The following is an 18,605-nucleotide window of genomic DNA, read 5'->3' as shown; positions in this document are numbered from 1 at the left end:
ATCAATGTTTCATCAACAAATTTGCCTGGATTAATAAATAAGAATTTATCCATATGAAGTGTGCATTTCTCTCTCTAGGCCCGTTCACTACTGCGAAGATGGCGAGTCTGCATCGTCAACTTTATCAATTTATCAGCAATTTAAATGTTTCATGCATAATCATTACTTTCACCGGTTCTTTGTGGCAAGCTTTATTTCAGGTGTTGCGTGATATCTCTACGCCCAAGTAGCAGTGCTTCGCCTGTGTAGAGTCTCCGCAACGGCGATAGATTGAAACGCGCGTCCGAGTGAAGATTGCGCAACTCGCGCAGCGCGTCGTCCATGCAACTGATAGCAGCGCACACGAGCGCTCAGCTTGATTTCAAAAACAACTGATTTTAGCGCTAGATCTCTTATTTAATAGCGAACTAAATTAATGATCTGCTAGTTAACTGGAGATGTTTTATTTATTTGTATTAGGTACATCCGTGCCTCAATGTTTCAAAAAGTGAATGTGTGTGAAACCATAGTAAAAAACAATTGGTGTTAATTGACGCCAATCGGACGTTCATGTTTTTTTTCCGTCTATTTAAAAGTTAGGCTAATAATAACATGTTGCATTCTATACGGCCTGATTATGTCATTTTTTAAGTTACATAGCCTGCCTCAAGTTTTCCTCAACTTGACTAATTAAGAGGCGATATTTGACCGGCATATCATCAAAATGTCCGTTAAACGAAACCTCTGCCGGTCACTTTGACCGACACCATTTTTTTCTAGCGGAAACTCTGGTTTAGATGTAATTTTATATATAGTTATGTTTATTTAATATAATAAACAAAGAAGCATAAACAACATGAGGAGTGTCTGTTTTGTCTGTTTTTGTGACTAACGTTTCTTTAGTATAGCAATAGAGTATAAAAACCAATATAAATTCTCGGTATAGCATTGGACTCTACGATCGGCGGTAGTAATCCAGCATCCTTAGACCTTCACCGGAAATACTGCCGTGCATAGAGCCCATTGGAACGTCCTAAGCCCTTGATCACTTGGAATCAGCCATGGAGTTGATTTATTATTTTTTAAAAATTTCCTTTGTTTAATCCAGAATTTGTTTAATGCAGCATCTAAATGTATATAAGTGTGTTTGGGTTGTTTTAAATTAAAAATATATATAATTAATATATCAGAGTTGTTTGTGGTGGTGGTGATTAGACGAGATCTGCGGTGACATCACAATTGTGTTGCATTGTGGTATATGGAGCTGCCTGAAGTGTACATATGAAGTAGACTCGCTCCCTCGGTCAAAATCGAGGGAACAAGTGTCTGTCCATATAAACTTCCCTCGTCCACTTCATGAATTGGAACTCACTTCAAAATGGCGGCAGGGATTCCCCCGAGGGGAAGTGCTTAGGGAAGTTCGCAAGTGCGTGTCTAAAAGTGGACTGGAACGCAGCCCCGGAGCAGAGGGAAAAGTTTACGTGAACTTAAATTTAACGACTTAAATATTCATTTCTATTCATTATACTATAGAATGGCTTCTGAACACTTATAATATAGTGCACGAAAACTTTACGGTGGTTTATAATGTTTGTGTGCCTTTTGTGGGACTTAACAATAACACAGAGTAGTACGCACATTATCGGATTCCGATCCGGCAAGCCGCCTTTTCACTGCACAGTGCACACGACAAACAACAGCCGTTGGACCGGAAGTCATTCATTTCCAAATTAGAGAGTCGTACGCGAGCTGCGGGGAGTTCCGATCATATGCGCATGCGGAAAATTCGTATCCGATTTGAGCTTTGGATCCGTTGAAATATCTGAACTTCTGCAGCTAGACCGTATGCGACCGGCTGACCGGATGTGATGTATAAGTGTGAGGCTAGAATTACCAATATTTCAACTCTTTAAAGGGGTCATATAATGGTACATGCACTTTTACAAGTTGATTGTACTGAAATGTGTGTTGGCAGTGCCTGTACACAAACATCATATAATGATAAAAATCCATCCAGTGGTTTTGTTTTAATCTCCTTATATGTTTTCCCCTGCCTCAAATCGAGCCGTTCGTTTTTGTGACGTCAATAAAACGGAAGCCCCTCCTACGATTGTTGATTGACGGGAGCGTTTCAACACAGACCCGCCCTCACACATGAGGTAGCTGTCAATCATAGTCTGCGCGGCGCGGACCGGACCGGCGCGGTCATTGTTGATGTGCCGGAGCACTGTCTATGAGCAGAATGGCTCTAAGCGATTGTGGTGTTCTGTTCTTGGGTGTAATAACGAACACAGTCATTTTAATGTTCCTGAATCCGAACCGCTGAAGACGCAGTGGCTGAGTTTGTTTTCAAAGGGAATATTCCACACGAGCAACGTCAATGCTTTCATGTTTGCGCGAATCATTTCACACACCAGACTGCTTTATAAACGAGGGTCAGTATAAAGCTGGTTTTGCTAAGAAGCTTTGCTAAAAAGGATCGGTACCAGCTATTCGTGTTCCTGCTGAACCTCCAGAAGAACGGAAGTGAGTGAAACGTTTTATTAAACTTTATATTAATATATTAATCTTTGCAAATCGCTAGCTGCACGCTTCACAATGAATGCGTCTAAGGTTTACACTCAGTCAGGGTACATTACGGCATGTTTTCTATGTATGACGTTCTCAATATAATTCATAATTCCACGTTTATATTGTGTTATTGTGTTACAAACGGTGTACGCACAGAACAGAGAGGGGCGGAGTGAGCGCAGCTCATGATCATTAAAAGGCATATGCACTGAAACGGCGTGCTGAAAACAGAGCTGTTTTTGACCAGGTAAAATAAATGTTTTCTTACAATACTAATGAGAATTTTTAATTAAAGTATATTACAAACTTTTAATTTAGACCCTAAAGAATCATATTAGCTTGTACAAAAATGGCATTATATGACCCCTTTAAATGTTATTCTGTAAACGCTATTTCTCTAAAATGTCGGTTATTAATAATTATGGCAGAAAAAATATTTTATAATTATTAAATCAATATTTATATTGATTAGCTCTGTAAAATCTATTGTTTTTATTGTAGATGTATTGAGGGTCATTCATTTTGTGTGGATATATTCATGCATGCACTTCATTCATCATTAATTTTACCATTGTGAATAGCCGAGGGTAGCGGTTGCTTCACCACCAATTTCAAAGTTCCGTGCGACTGACACACTAGGGGGCGAAATGCGACAATCATATGCGAATGTTGTGTGCAGTGGAAAGGCGGCTTTAAAGTGTAAATTGCAGGTTAACCACCACAACCAATTAATGTGTAAATTAAAGTGCTCAATGTGTATGTAAAACATTTCTGTCTTAAAATGCATTAAAATAACATTTATTGGGGTTTCTTCAAAGGTAGCATGTTTTTTACGTAACTGGGTGATGACGTCATAAAAGGGAGCGCGGGCGGTAATGCACTCACTCTGTGTGTGCCGGTTGAGGGAGAATAAAACGATTCGCGGGACTTCCGCAAACTAGAAATACCTATGAATAAAACATAAAAACGAATACATTTTTCTTCATCTGTTGCAGAAAAGCAATAAGAACAACTAAAACAAAATAGAAACGGTTTACAGGCAGAGTTTCTATTTCAAACATGTTTGCAGCGTTGAGCGATGTAGCCAATCACAGACATATGTGTTGATTTCTTGAACGCAATAATGGCCAATCAGAAGCATTTACGATGGACTCCCCTCACTGCTCAAAACGGACTTTTTGTTCAGTGCTGAATTCTGTATGCTGGCAAATCCTCTAATTATAACAAACATAAGCCGTTTCTCAATGTCAAGGAAGGATCCTCGGAAGCCGGAATTTCGAGGATGCTACGTCATCGACATCCGTCGAAGGACTGTTCCAATGTCGAGGATCCTCAGAATTTCAACCAAGGACTGAGCCCTTCGTTCGGAAAATATCCCATACACAGGAAAGGATGCATATGTGTAGACTTCGCGCTCTTCGCGCTCTCAAATCGCCCACAATCCTATGCGCGTAGCTTTGCTATCTTGTTAAAAAAATACACAATGTCGGACGTTAGCGGAGTCGGAGCAATAACGGGGCAAAATGCTTTCAAATGTAAATATTTACGTTACCATACATTTGTTATAACCGTCATATAAGTAAAGTTTAACGTTTAAATGCCAGTACAAATTACTACCGTATTGATATTACAAATTATACAAATATATACTAATTTAATACGTTATTGATGGGATGATGGCTAACTGAACCGGACCTGTCATTTTAACAATTGTTAGCTTGTTTGCCGTCACCGGCATTTCTTTTATAAATAACTACTTAAGTTGTACAAAGTAATGTAACGTTAATATTATACCATTCGGAGCGTTATTCATAGCTTTCTCGTCTTTTTTAGCAGGGACCAACGGACCTTTTCACTGAAGTAATGACGCAATAACGTGCACTTGCTAGCCTGTTCCATTTACGTGTTCTCCGAATGCAAAGAGGAGCCTCGCCTTGCCTCTGAAGGAAATGACTTGGAAGGACGAGTCCTGCCAAGGAAGTATCCTTGACATTGAGAAACACCTATAGTTATGAAAGATTCATTGATAATAACAGAGATGTGTGAGATCGCGATGAACTGATGTCAGCTTTTTGGGAATTATTATGGGAGCGCACTCTGCGAGCAGTCATGCCAAACCATGCACGCAGTAGCCCGCTTGCTTTTATGTTATAACAGTGATCAGGAGCATGTATGCTGATGTGTATGGTGGCGGCACATAGGCTAACTTGAAAGTATTTGGAGGTACAGAAAAAAAGTCTTTTTGCGGGTGGGAGCGGGACAAAACATAAATGTTGCGGGCGGGAGAAAGTAATATAGAAAGTAGTTAAGAACGTCAGTTATAACGACCCACGTATTAAAAAATAGTCGGGTTTAAACCGGGCTCATAATTACAGTTAATGTGTCGGGCAGGGCCGGACCGGGCTCGGACACAGCGGGCTCGGGTAGGGTCTTGCTTGATTTTTTTTTAGGCCCAATCTAAGCTCTACCTCGGGTAAGTTATGCTAACACTTACAGGCACGAATCAGCCGTTTGTCCTTGGTGAACTTGTGGAGCCTCTCCCCCGTTTTTGATGTATTCGTACACCCCGCACAAACACAATAGTTAACCATTTTTGCTAGCTAGGTCTCCAATGTAACGTAACTCCAGGCCTAGAGCATAGACAGTAAAAGCTTGGAGTACCTTTTATGACGTCACGCCCAGTCTAGTGGAAGGGAGGGGGGCGTGCTTAAAGGGATACTCCACCAGTTTTTCTTATTAAACTATGTTATTCCCTTAACTAAGACGAGTTGATACATACCTCTCTCGTCTCAGTGCGTGCACTATATCGCTCTGTATTGCCGCAAAACTATGTTAGCACTTAGCTTAGCCCATGCATTAAATATGGGCCAAGCAGAGAAGCGACCAAACACTTCCACGTTTTCCCTATGTAAACACAGTTACTCGAGTAGTGTAACTTGACCTGGGCTGGTGACACAAAATAAACCGTTGCGCTTTTCTAAGCGTTTAAAATTGATGACTATATTGTATGGCGGAATACCATAACAAGTGCTTTTGAGCACTTCGACTTGGCGCAATAATATCTTCACTTGTGAAAAGTCCTCTTACCGGCTCCCGCTTCCTCTCCCCCTCCCTCTGACATTTCCGTCAATACAACCAACGTGACTTTTACTACCTGTGCTATTAGCAAACTGCAGATCATTTGCAATGGCGGACTTTGTAGATGATTATGACTTCTTTGTAGCAGACCCAGAGCCATATCTGTTTGAACCCGAGTACACGGAGGAGGAATTAGCTCTTATGGACCGTGAGAGGCAAGAAAGATATGATCCAGAACAGACCGGAGCTGGCGAAAGACCACGGGCTTTCTGTAAGTGATCTGAATATTGTTGGTGTAGCCTCATCCTTTAGGCGTGTTCCTGTGCAGGTATAGTCCTCCTTTGTGAAATGTTCGGAGCAAACACGCCACTTCTTCAGAGTCATCAATGGTGTTTTGGGATTCTTGTTCAAAGCAGCTAACCAAGCTCTCCGCTGTATGTGGTGTGTTGGAATTCGGTGAAAAATTACAGCACTACATTCTCCTTATTTTCACAACCCTTTACGATGCACGCTTTAACCATTATTGTACACAAACTAGCTTCCAACAACCTGTTACTTCGTCAACTCCGCTCGAACTACTACTACCGGCGCATGTCACGTTGGTTGTATTGACGGAAATGTCAGAGGGAGGGGGAGAGGAAGCGGGAGCCGGTGAGAGGACTTTTCACAAGTGAAGATATTATTGCGCCAAGTCGAAGTGCTCAAAAGCACTTGTTATGGTATTCCGCCATACAATATAGTCATCAATTTTAAACGCTTAGAAAAGCGCAACGGTTTATTTTGTGTCACCAGCCCAGGTCAAGTTACACTACTCGAGTAACTGTGTTTACATAGGGAAAACGTGGAAGTGTTTGGTCGCTTCTCTGCTTGGCCCATATTTAATGCATGGGCTAAGCTAAGTGCTAACATAGTTTTGCGGCAATACAGAGCGATATAGTGCACGCACTGAGACGAGAGAGGTATGTATCAACTCGTCTTAGTTAAGGGAATAACATAGTTTAATAAGAAAAACTGGTGGAGTATCCCTTTAAAACCACTGTAAAACGCACCAACTTTTCATATTATATTCAGCATTTTGGTATAAAAAACATAAAAAAACAAAGGTGGGCGGTTCTTATCTTTATGTTTAGTAAGCACATTGCATTATCTTTGTGAAAAATTGTACCTGCAATTTACACTTTAAAGGCAGTATCTGAGCCGATACCGAGTTTCGGATCTAGATGCAAGTGACTTGAATGCACCTGACAATGTAATTACGTCTTCCCAACTTGTAAAAACAAACTTCCCAGGAGGTCTTGAACTCACCAAAACGCAACAAAAATGACAGCAGTGAGAAAAAAGCAGTTTTAAACAGTATTTAACATGGAAAAACATTTTCCTATTTCTACTATAAAGCAGCTCTCTAGTGTGAGAGACCACAGACCAATGCTAGTTTGAAGATGTTTACCAGCCAGAGTGATCACTCTCCAAACGAACTTCACTTTGGCCTCATTCCCAGTTCTTCGATTTCGCTTTAAGGGCCTCTGGGCCTTAAGAGTTTGATCGACCAAGACAAATGCTCCATGCCAGAGTTTATAATAATGTTAAAGTGTGTTTCTTCTGATTGTTGTCTGTGCGTGTCTGTGGCTGTTGGCATGTGCTTGTATAGATGATCTGAATCGGACACATCAGCACTGTGTACTGGCTGGTGACACAGCTAGATTCAGCTCCACTCACAGAGTCGTACAGGTGAGCATCATCTCTCCAGTTGCCCTGATCGCACCTGTAGCATTATCAACTTTCATGTCCTCAACCAATAACCCCCTAATTTCTGGTTTATATGAAAAAAAAAAAAATGGTTCCTTCAGTGTTGTACAGGTACACTGGACTACATACAGAAACGCTGCTCAGAGGCATTGGAGAATTTACACACCAACACCGAGAAGAACACCAAGAGTCTAAGTTCTCTCCTCCCCTCCACCCTTCAGTGCATTGAGGACATTCACAACGAGGTGTGTATGTGAACGTTTTTTTAAGCATTGTAAAATGTGTACTCATAACACCAAATCCCAAACGCGTTGTCTCAGGCCATGACAGATGAGGCTGCTCTGAGGTTTTTTTAAAGGTTGTACTTGCCATTAATTTTTCAAACTCCAAACAATAGCTCTTTCAGAGGGCCTAACCATCAGTGCGGCCTTGTGTAGGTCTCCACAACCCCAACTCACCTGGATTATCGCTCAGCACCTTAAAAAACCCTTGAAAATATAAAGTGCTATATATATATATATATATATATATATATATATATATATACCCCTGCCCGGGGGCTGCAGCCTCCCCGGGGGTTACCGACCTCAACACTCTGACCTGATTGAGGCTATTTTGTTGAAACTGCCCACGAGGGCCTGTGTGGGTTCTTAAATGATGTATTAGTGTATTATTTATTATTGATATGTGTATTTATCCCAGCACACTGTTCTAGCAGAGCTCAGCGTCTACCTTTTGTTTAGTGTGGTGGACTGCATGGAGATTGCAGTAAGCAGCCTCTGATGGGCGATCTGTAGTGTGCTACTGGGTTAGCCCATTGATGTTGATAAAGGCCAATGTTTACTTGCATTTTTAAGGGTTGGTACTGGTATATGGAGGTTCAGGGGAGGTCTTTGCTGGAGAGGTTGTTGGGAAAGAGATCCTTTCCTCTCTCTTTCTCTCACTGCATCTCACACTCCCAACGTTTTTTCCCACAGAGTTTTCTGAAAAGTTGTTGAGCTTGCATCGTTGTGGAATTAGCGGGCTGTTTCACCTAACAATTCTGTCATCATTTACTCAACCTCAAGTCATTGCTAACCTGTATGTTTTGGAAATGTCTAAGTTACTCTTTTCTATATAGTGAAAGTGTGCTTTCTTGTGTCCATTTGAAATTTCTATACACTCAATGTAGGGCTTTCACAAAATCAGATTTTCACTACATTATTATGAACAACATAATTCACGGAAGCAAGATTATCATGATATCTATAGAAATTGTAAAACATAAATAATGCTATTAGGCAAATTTATCTTTAAAGGTCCAGTGTGTGATTTTTAGCGACATCTAGCGGTTCGGTTGCGAGTTTACACTAAGGGCTCAGCCCACCCCTCCCTTTCGAAGAAGCTACGGTGGCTAAAACGGGACAACCATCGTCGTCTGAGACAGCAGAGAATAGCCAGCGTAAACCCAGTTTCTGTACTACAGTCCATTATAAACAACATCATGGATAAAGTTTCAGGTGAGGATCAAGGGTCTTAATACATAATATAATAATAGTAATCAGCTGATTGTCTCACGAACGTAACCAGCACATTCTCCCCACATAGCAAACCCATAATACAGCGAGGGAGAAGAACCACATGAAACTATGCAACTATATATTTTTTCTAACAGGGTAGTAAAAGTTTAGCTGGCTAATATGAGCTGTTACTGTGGCTGAGCTGGTTAAAGCGTAAAGCCTTGTTTAAACTCGACGCGTCCGCATGAGCCCAAAGGTGCGTGCGGCAAAAATGACGTGATTGTAACAGCGCGCGCGACTCCGCATCCCCTAGACACACTTACTACACACACAATAGGCTCTGATTTTGGAAACTCGATCGACTTAAAATGCTTCCAAGATCGACGGGTTGGTGATTCCTGTAACTGTTTTACGGTCAATGACAAGAGTAGCCTACTAATCAGCTGTCTCACGAACTTAACCAGCACATTTATCCCCACATAGCAAAGCCATAACACAGCGAGGGAGAAGAATTAAGTTACATGAAACAATCCAACTACATATTTACACCACTGACAAGGGAAAAGTCACTACTCACGGTGTTTATGACTAGCTTCTTCTAGCTTCCTGCGGCTTCTCTTTCAAGGTAGTGACGAAACGCGCTCTGTAACGCTGTTTGTTCGTGTTCGGCTACTTTAGAAACGTGGCGTCACAATATGGCGACCTTCATAGAAGGGGATTCTCGCGCCTATGTAGATATAAATGCCTCATTCTAAGGTAATAAAACCATTACGGTTTATTAAGTAAGTTCTTTATACACCACTGAACACATAGTTATGGATGTCATATTGCATTTCTGTTAATAAATACTCAAAAATGTTACACACTGCACCTTTAACTTTGTTTAATTTGAGTTTATTGTTTATTTTGGGTACAAAATCCTCCCCAAAAAAAAAAAAAAAAACAACTTTGGTGAGCCTGGTGAAGTGTCTCACTGTTATTTTTTTACTCTGGCGACATGATTTTGTGTGACAGTAGTAGCTTCATACTGCGTCATCTTTTTCTTCTTCTGGAGCCATATGGTGATAGCTTTGTATGAGGAACAGACAGAAATTTAAGTCGTTATTCACTAAAAATCTATCCACCATTGCTCTCTAGTCGAATTTGCTTGTGCATATTCAAGTTTTGCATCAGTAATCGGATATCCATTAATGTTCGACCGATCAGAATGCACAAGTTTTGTGTAAGCACTAGAAATGTTTGTGTTCCCTTAGTTATGTGCAATATATGGGGTTCTAAACACCAAGATGCAAATAAAATGGCCAAAATACACATAAACATGCATAAACTACATAACATTTATTAAAAAAATTCCTAGATGTGCATCAAAAACCTTTGCCTCAAGAAGTTGTGACTGAATGCTTTAGTTATGTGTTCTTATGTTTTGCATCGCTACAATTCTCATTGTCTGAGCTGATGTGCATGCACATATGGCTCTTTATTTGTATGACCAGGTGTACACATATGTGGGTTTACAGCGCAAACAGCACAGACTGGCCTCTATTGATTGAGTCACAACAGTTCTGGACTCGAGGGTGCTCTGGTGAAATTGATTGGTAGTCCAAACAGTGAGCCGTTTCAGAGAGATGTCTGGAAACCTTAACCCATTTAATATTTAAGATGCCGCAGTGTTATATCTGGAGGTCACCGTGATGACCACCTGACTAGTACAGCTAATGTGTAGTTACCACCACGTTCAGCTGGATAAATAGACCGACAGACTCTCCACCTGTCACTGAAAGCCTTTTTGTTTCTGTCTGTTTCCTCTCTTTCTCACCTCCAGCATATGCAGGTGGCATTTAGTCTCAGTACCTCACAGCAGCAGACGGCTTGGCTCTAAATGCCAGTCGCAAAGTTTCCAGCTCTGTGCCTGTTACAGGCCTGCTCTGCGGGAAACTGGCCTCCATGTTGGCTCAAAGCTTTCGGCGCTGTGTGGGCTTTCAACACAGAAGGACAGACAGACAATCAACGCGGGGGGGAACGACAGACACAAAAGCGGCTGCTAGCATTTGTAGCCTCCGGCGTCTGTTGAGAGGCTGTCAGCGGTCGGTATTGGTCTGCAAAAATTGTAGGTTTGAACCAACACAAAGTGTAGCATTTCTTTGAAGGTGGCCATATGTGAAAGTGAACCCTGGGTGTCTGATCTCAGTCCAACTAAAGATGAACCCGTTCAAGCCAGTTTGAATGCTTAAAGACTGATAGCCTACACAGGTATTTATAAAGCAGAATAAGAGTGTCAGCTGTGCAGTTTTACAGTCTGTAAAATAATGGACCCATTCACACCAGTTTTTTTTTATTAATTTTTTTTGGGTGCAAGGTTTAAAAATACATGCTCATACTACATAGTGCTATTAATGCTAAACACACTGTACTACTCCGAACTTAAAAGTAGCTAAACAGTGAGGAGTTTTTTTTTTTTTTACTGCTATCCAGTTGAGGCACTAATATTTTTCTTGCCCTGCTAGTGCTTTCACTGGACTGGACGAATGTCAGTTTTTATTTGTACAAAAATATTTTCATATTTGTATATTCATATTTTCCATTAAATGTTACAATGAATTTTTTACATTGTCTTCACTTTTTTCTTTTTTTACATCTATAATGTAAGGAAACTAGTTTTATGTATATTTTATGTATAATTTATACATTTTTAAAATAAATTGCTACTTTTATTTAGCAAGTATGCTTTATATTGTTCAAATGTTACAGTAAAGATAATTATTATTACAGTAATGTATTCATCAAAGAATCCTGAAAAAATAAAATAAAATACAAATATTAAGCAACACAACTGTTTTTAACATTTATAATAATGAGAAATGACTACAACAACAGACAATAACACAACAACAGACAATATTGTATCTAAAATCTAAGTTACTCGTATTAATTCCTTGTTTATTGAACGGTAATATAAAAACAATCAAAACTGTTCTTAAAGGGGTGGTAAAATGCCATTTTCACAAGATGTAAAATAAATCTCTGATGTCCCCAGAGTGTGTGTGTGAAGTTTTAGCACAAAAATACCCCACAGATATGTTTATATAGCATGTTAAAGTTGTCACTTTTTGAGGGTTTGCAAAAAGGGACCGTTTTGTGCCTGGCCCTTTAAATGCAAATGAGCTGCTGCAGAGGGCGGGGTTTCAAGAGCTCGTGCGTGTTAGCAACTAGTGATGGGAAGTTCGGTTCTTTTCCGCGAACCGGTTCTTTCGGACAGTTCGTTTCAATGAACCGGTTCAAAAAACCGGTTCACCAGTTCTTTTACGTCCTCGCGTAATGACGTCAATTATATCATCCCGGCAGATAAAAATACATTTAAATTAAAGGCATTTGTAATCATAACTTCACTTAAATAATAGTACTCATCGTCATAATCCTCTTGGATAAGTTTCTTACATTTACATTTTGCAAACGAACCCTGTAGCCTACATGCAGGCGATGTGCAAACGCGGATGTTTAACATGTCTTAAAAAAGTGCATAAGTGGTCTTCATCATTTCGCCGAATTCGGCCCCTCATTTAAGTCCTCGGTTCACCCGTGCTGCGTGCTCATCAGCACATCATCAGTTGGTCAAAAGAAAGTTCTGTTTAGAGACGGTGCTATCACGCATGCTCAGTATCTCCAGCTAATCGGTTCTCCGTATCGAACGTGTCCGAAAGAAACAGTTCTCAGTTCTGTACTGGTGATTCAAGAACTGCAACAACTAGTTCTTGACTCGAGAACCGTAGCATAGGCCTGTGTGCTGCTGAGAACTGCTGAAACCTGAATATACAGTCGACAAAACTAAAAAAATCGATGCATGTCTTTCTTCTCCAATATGTTTAATACGTTATGTTTTAACACATTATAAACATTTACTAAGCAGTACTGTGCAGTGTGCACCATTAAAACTTTGGCAAGAGTTTACGTCAACTATTTATATCAACTTACTTAGAAATTAAATGAGCTGTTCCTGAAAATATTATTTTAATAAATGTTTAATTTGACAGTTTTACAATCCATTCATTGTGTTTCCAAACTTTAAAATAATACAGTGATAATACAGTAATTATGTGATAAACATGTTTCCAACATTACTGATGTTCAACTAAATAAATACTTAAGAAAGGTACATTTCGTCCCTCAGAAAAAAATTGCACGCATGCTCAGCTCATCGATCAGTTGTTCTCATTATGTCGAACGTGTCCGAAAGAAACAGTTCTCGGTTCTGTACTGGTGATCCGATAATCGCTGTACATGTGCGTTAGGTAGCACGCGCATGCGCAGTATCAGCTGCTCGTGCTCATCACTTCTCTCAAAAACAACACGTTTCAAACTGTTGGATTTACTGGAGTGAAATATACTCTGGGATATTGGTTTATTTCGAGTCAGAGGGACTGTCAGGCATGTCTGAAAGTGAGTAACTTTAGTAACTTGTGTATCAGCACTGACGCAAGGCGCGAACTGTTTCGAACGATTCAGTCCGATTTAGTGTACTGGTTCGACCGGTTCACTAAAAAGAACCGGCCATCACTATTAGCAACTGCGATCAACTCGCGCAGACACACTAAAATGACAGAAACTGTTCTCCCTTTCATGTTAAAACGGAGTCAGACAAAGATGGAGAGACTCAAGAAGAAGTGTCAACATGTAGAATGCAACAGGACGTCTCTGAATGGTTAGTTGATGAATTTATGTTGCTGATGTGGAGTTAACTATCTTCAATTAGGATATTCTGTCATGGTAATCTATAAATCGCTCGAATAGGAACTGTTGTGAGATGCACACAGAGTGACTTTATTGCATGTGAAAAGAAGGATGCTAAAGTTTGAGCTGACTCACAAATGTACTCTTATACAACAACTTTTCCTCTTCTCAAAATGGACTGCGTGTTCCTGGGGGCGGGGTTTATGTACATTAAACCTGGAGGAATGTCGTGTAGTCCCTACCAGCCGTTTGTTGTAGTCCTTTTCTTTAAAAGCAAATATCTCCCTTTGCTTTGAACTTTGAGCATTGTAAATTTGCAGATGTTGTTTATGCTCAAACAGCAACATTACACACTAACTACAGTTAGAAAAGTGAAATCATAATCAACCACGCCTTTAATATTTCATGATTTCTTTTTGTTTTTGAGTTTGTTGTTTAAAATATCGTGTACTTTCATGTAGGGCTGGGCAAAAAAATCGATTTTTCGATTAATCGTTTTTTAAAATGTGGTCGATTCAAAATCGATTCTCAATGGCCACGAATCGATTTTTTCCATATTCAGGGCTCGCGGTGCTGCGTCTTCTCGCTCTGCACAAGGCAAGCGTCAAGCGCTGCAGGCGTCGATACACACTCGTGTTTAGGAGTCGGGACATGACGGAATATTCACTTGCACAATCGGGCCAGCATTGCATCGTAACTAACGTTTATCATTTTCACGTCTTTAAGGTTTACCAGTTTAAACATTCAAGCAATGTTAAACTATCCCGTGCTCGCCCACTCTCAGAGATGTTTTTCACTGCGTGCACATACAGTAAAGCCTAAATCCGCCTCACAAACAGCTCGCCAGTAACAAAAGTTCTTTTTCGTGGATTATATCACTTTATCAGTTAAAAACACGCAAAATGATGTCAAAAGTCTGGTCTTGGTGAGTAACCTCGTAAAGACAGTCGGTTATGTCTTAAATAAGCATAAAACGCGTGTGACAGACAGTATAATGAAACAGTAATGGATCCGTGCACTAGTTCTTAAAGTGAACGCAGCCATATGTGTCTGTCATTAATTTTGTTGTCAAAACAACATAATATAGCATTAATTGTAAGGAATCAGAATTAATAGCCTATGTATTTAATTCAGTCAGGACTAAAAGACTGTCCAGTGTTATTTTACATTGGATTACTTTATTCAGTTTATGTAGTATTTCTGACCTACCCAAAAACTTTTCTTTTTATGTCTCTTTATTTGTGTCTTTAGGCCTATTCTATTGTATTTATTTGTGCTGCTTTTTTCAATTTAATTCAAAGATTGAAATCAAGCTTCCATGTGTTGCATAAACTCTTAACAAAAAAATTACCCCATTGTAAAAACAAACATTTAGGTGAGATCAATGTAATAGAAAATTGTCTAAAAAATGATAACTGATATTTAGACTGAGATTTGTATTACATCTATATTCATTATAGTCGAATCGAACTGCGAGCTTGTGAATCGAAATCGAATCGAATTTGAACATCTGAATCGATACCCAGCCCTACTTTCATGTCATTCAGTTGCTCTAGATCAAACCGGGCAACTTTATAGTTAAATTCAGTGAAGAGACGGAGTGGATGTTCTGGTTGCTGTTCTGGTGTTATGTTGTTGGCGTGTTGTTTAGTTGTAACTCTTAGCTAAGGCGAAGAGGGTGTCTGTTGTTTGGAGAATGAATTTTGGAGCAGTGCTTTGTTCATAGCTTGTGGGAGGGCAAATGTGAGGTGCTTACATTTACATGTGGGGCAGACACAGATACACACGTGCACGTGGCTACATTAAGCATCATTAGGAGGGTTAACTCATCACTTCAAAAGAGTCAAAGATGGGGAGATTCCCAGAGGAGAAAGGTTGAGAGCCTGTGGTGGATTCTGTTGCTCCCTGTAGAGAGAGAAAGTGAGAGATTGATAGGATGAAGAATGAAAGCAATGAAGTAAAGAACGAAAAGAAAGAAAGGGAAGTGTGTGTAGGTGCGATGTTTTTGGCGTGTGTGATAAATCTTTACGTCTCTCCTGGGTGTAACGTAGCAGCAGACATAAACAAAGGAAACAAAACAACAAACAGGAAAACAGGAAATGCAGATGTCATCACCCTCCTTTTTATTCTGATGACACAGTTAAGATCAGCGGCACACAAAGACGCAAAGATGTCAAGTACAAAGCAAGTGGCTTGTGCATGTATGTGGTTACAGAGGTGTGTGTGTGATTTGTTCTGGATCTGTGTATGTGTATGTGCGGCTACCTGCGTTCCCTTGTTAGTGTGACCTTAGCGTGGGTGTTTAGTTTTGAAAATCACTCCCACCGCCACATACAAATGCCCTTCCCCCATCTCCCCACCTCACTGACTCAGGTGACTAGCACACAGTCCCCTCTGCTGCTCTATTCTGCTACTAAATTGCCCACTGATGGATGGATGGAGTTTGATAAATGGATGGACGTCTGGATTGCTGTTGTTTCAGAGCACGCTGATATAATACAGTACACACAGGCCAGAGAGCTGGATAGTGAAGAATGTCTGGAGCACAAAACATTTTTGTCCAACAACCACATTTTACAGACTATCAAACACACTTGACTGCTGTTTTTTCAGACATTGTTAAGTAGATGTCAGCTGCTTGCTATGGTTTGACCTCTTGTTCAAGGACTGGACTTCACCGGCCTAGTTCAAAATGCTTTGGAGTTTGTTTTTGATAAACTTTAAATAAACTATGCAAAGGTTGTTTTCCCTGAAAAGTAAAAACACTGTGGCTCTTTTTTTTTTTTTTTAACATGGTTTGAGCTGTGTCTAGTGTCAGTTGATCAACTAATTTTGTTAGTTTGGGCCAGAACTAGGCTACCCATTTGTTCAAACGATGGCAGACATGGGTGCGGATTTGGGAAACCTTTTTAAAAACACTCATTATTTTTGCAGTTCTTTTTAGGTGTCTCTAGCGGTGTGGAAATGACACTCTGCTGCTTTAACGTCTTGACCCTGTGTTGCTCCTTTCAGGTGGAGTTTGAATGGCTGAGACAATACTGGTTCCAGGGCCGGCGTTACGCTCGATTCTGCAGCTGGTGGACTAAACCCATGGAACAGATGGAGAAAGACTGGAAGGAAATGGAGCGAATGGTAAGAGTGATGGAATGAACTGTAAGCAGGCCTGTACAGAATCTGCGCCCAGATTTCCGCTCAATTCAGCGTCTGACATTCAGCTGTACATGTGCATGTTTGTTTATGAAATATTTTGGCTAATTTGATTATGCTTTCAACTACCAGTACAGTGTTGTATTTCCAGTACTGCTTAACACATTGTACAATATTTAAACCCACAATCCTTGTGGTAAATGTGAAACAAGTGTCCATATTCTGTGTGGCTGTCCGTAAGACAAAAATCAGAGACATGGAGGAAATCTGTGTTAACAACATCACCACCTAGTCATCCAACCTAGTCCTCTTTTTCATTACAATTTTTTTTGTTTTTTGTTTGTAAGAATAAAAGGTTCATTTCACAATGGTCAATGGGCGGTGAATATAGAAAATAAGCTATATACAGGGCCTAAAATTAACAATCGTCAAGCGCCAAATGCGAGTATATGAAATGGTGTCAATCGCCAGTTGGCCAGTAACATTTTTATGAACTCTAAAAATGCACTGTTGTGAGAACATGAATGTGAACAAACGTGAATGACGCTTGGGACAGTTGACGGGCCAGCGCTGCATCGTCAGGAAAGATTAAGCCTTTCCAATTTAAATATTCAAGCTCAAGAAGAGGCGAAAGGGAACTGAATTTGTTATGATCCATGGGTGTCTCTTGTTTGTCCTGAGCAATTGGCAAAACTGCCCAATGTTCTTCAGAAAAATCCTCCAGGTGCCGCAAATTCTTTGGTTTTCTTGCATTTTTGAACCCTTTCCAGAAGTGACAGCGTATAAAGATGGATCTCAAAATCCTACAGAGGACAACTGAGGTACCGGTACTCAAACTATTACAGAAGGTTCAAACATTCACTGATGCTCCAGAAGGAGAAATAATGCATTAAGAGCCGGGGGTGAAAACTTTTGAACTGGATGAAGTACATTTTTCTTATTTTGTTTAATATCATATTTTTTTATTTAGTACTGCCCTTCGGAAGCTACAGAAGATACTTGCTTGTTTCCCAGAAGACAAATTAAGTGCAATTTACCTTGATCTTCAAATTCAAAAATGTTTACACCCCCCGGCTCTTAATGCATCGTGTTTCCTTCTGGAGCATCAGTGAATGTTTTCACCTTTTCAGGACACTGCCTGTCCGCATAGTCACCCTTCTGCCTGCAGATGACCCCAGTCTCTGATGCTGGAGAGGATACAGAGGTTATTTAAATCTAGGTGATCACAGCTGATCAGTGCTGTCTGTTTGGCACATGTTTGATCCATATGTGTGTGTGTATGTGTTGAGCACACAGCTCTGCTCTCAGTGCTGTAGTTACTTTCAGTAGGGGGCACTGTTGTATCATCATAGTCTGTCTGTCTCTCGCTCTTTGAGCAGTAATCACATCTAATGTGCTTCTGGGGCTAAGGACCAGCTCTTGAGCTAGCCGTGTGTGTGTGTGTGTGTGTGTGTGTGTGTATATGAAGGGGTGAGACAGTCTCAGGCTCACTGTGAGATACCGGTCCTCCTTCTGTCAGAAACACAATTTAAGTGCGCTGACATCCACCCATCATAGATGTACAGTTTTGTGTCTGTAAATACCATGTTAAATTGTTTTCCCTCAATTATTTAATTTCAATATATAGAAGTTAAATGCAAAATTCAAGGGTATTTTATTATATAAATATAAATAAATAAACAAATATATAGCCTACACAGGTATTTATAAAGCAGAGTGTCAGCTGTGCAGTTTATATATACATTTTTTGTTTCAATTAATATTTCGGAAATATCTAAGGTTTTTTTTTTTTTTAAATCGAACGTTATATTACTGCGTATATATTATTTGTTCCAAGAATAAAAGTAAATAAAAATACAA

General features: G+C 40.0%; 1 protein-coding gene across 1 annotated transcript in view; it reads left to right on the top strand.

Annotated features, from left to right (window-relative positions):
• The window catches only part of fto (FTO alpha-ketoglutarate dependent dioxygenase), a 195,026-nt gene that overhangs the window by 53,124 nt on the left and 123,297 nt on the right, over window positions 1-18,605 (top strand). Inside the window, exons 5-7 of the mRNA XM_056265344.1 lie at window positions 7,277-7,356; window positions 7,476-7,619; window positions 16,611-16,730. Coding sequence (XP_056121319.1) covers window positions 7,277-7,356; window positions 7,476-7,619; window positions 16,611-16,730 — 344 coding nt within the window. The remainder of the gene's footprint in view (window positions 1-7,276; window positions 7,357-7,475; window positions 7,620-16,610; window positions 16,731-18,605) is intronic.

Source organism: Rhinichthys klamathensis, unplaced genomic scaffold (assembly GCF_029890125.1).
Source record: "Rhinichthys klamathensis goyatoka isolate OS25496 unplaced genomic scaffold, OSU_Roscu_1.1 h1tg000232l_1, whole genome shotgun sequence".
Taxonomy (NCBI): domain Eukaryota; kingdom Metazoa; phylum Chordata; class Actinopteri; order Cypriniformes; family Leuciscidae; genus Rhinichthys; species Rhinichthys klamathensis.
The sequence above is the reverse complement of the archived record's forward strand: the minus strand, read 5'-3'. Positions and strand labels throughout refer to the sequence as shown.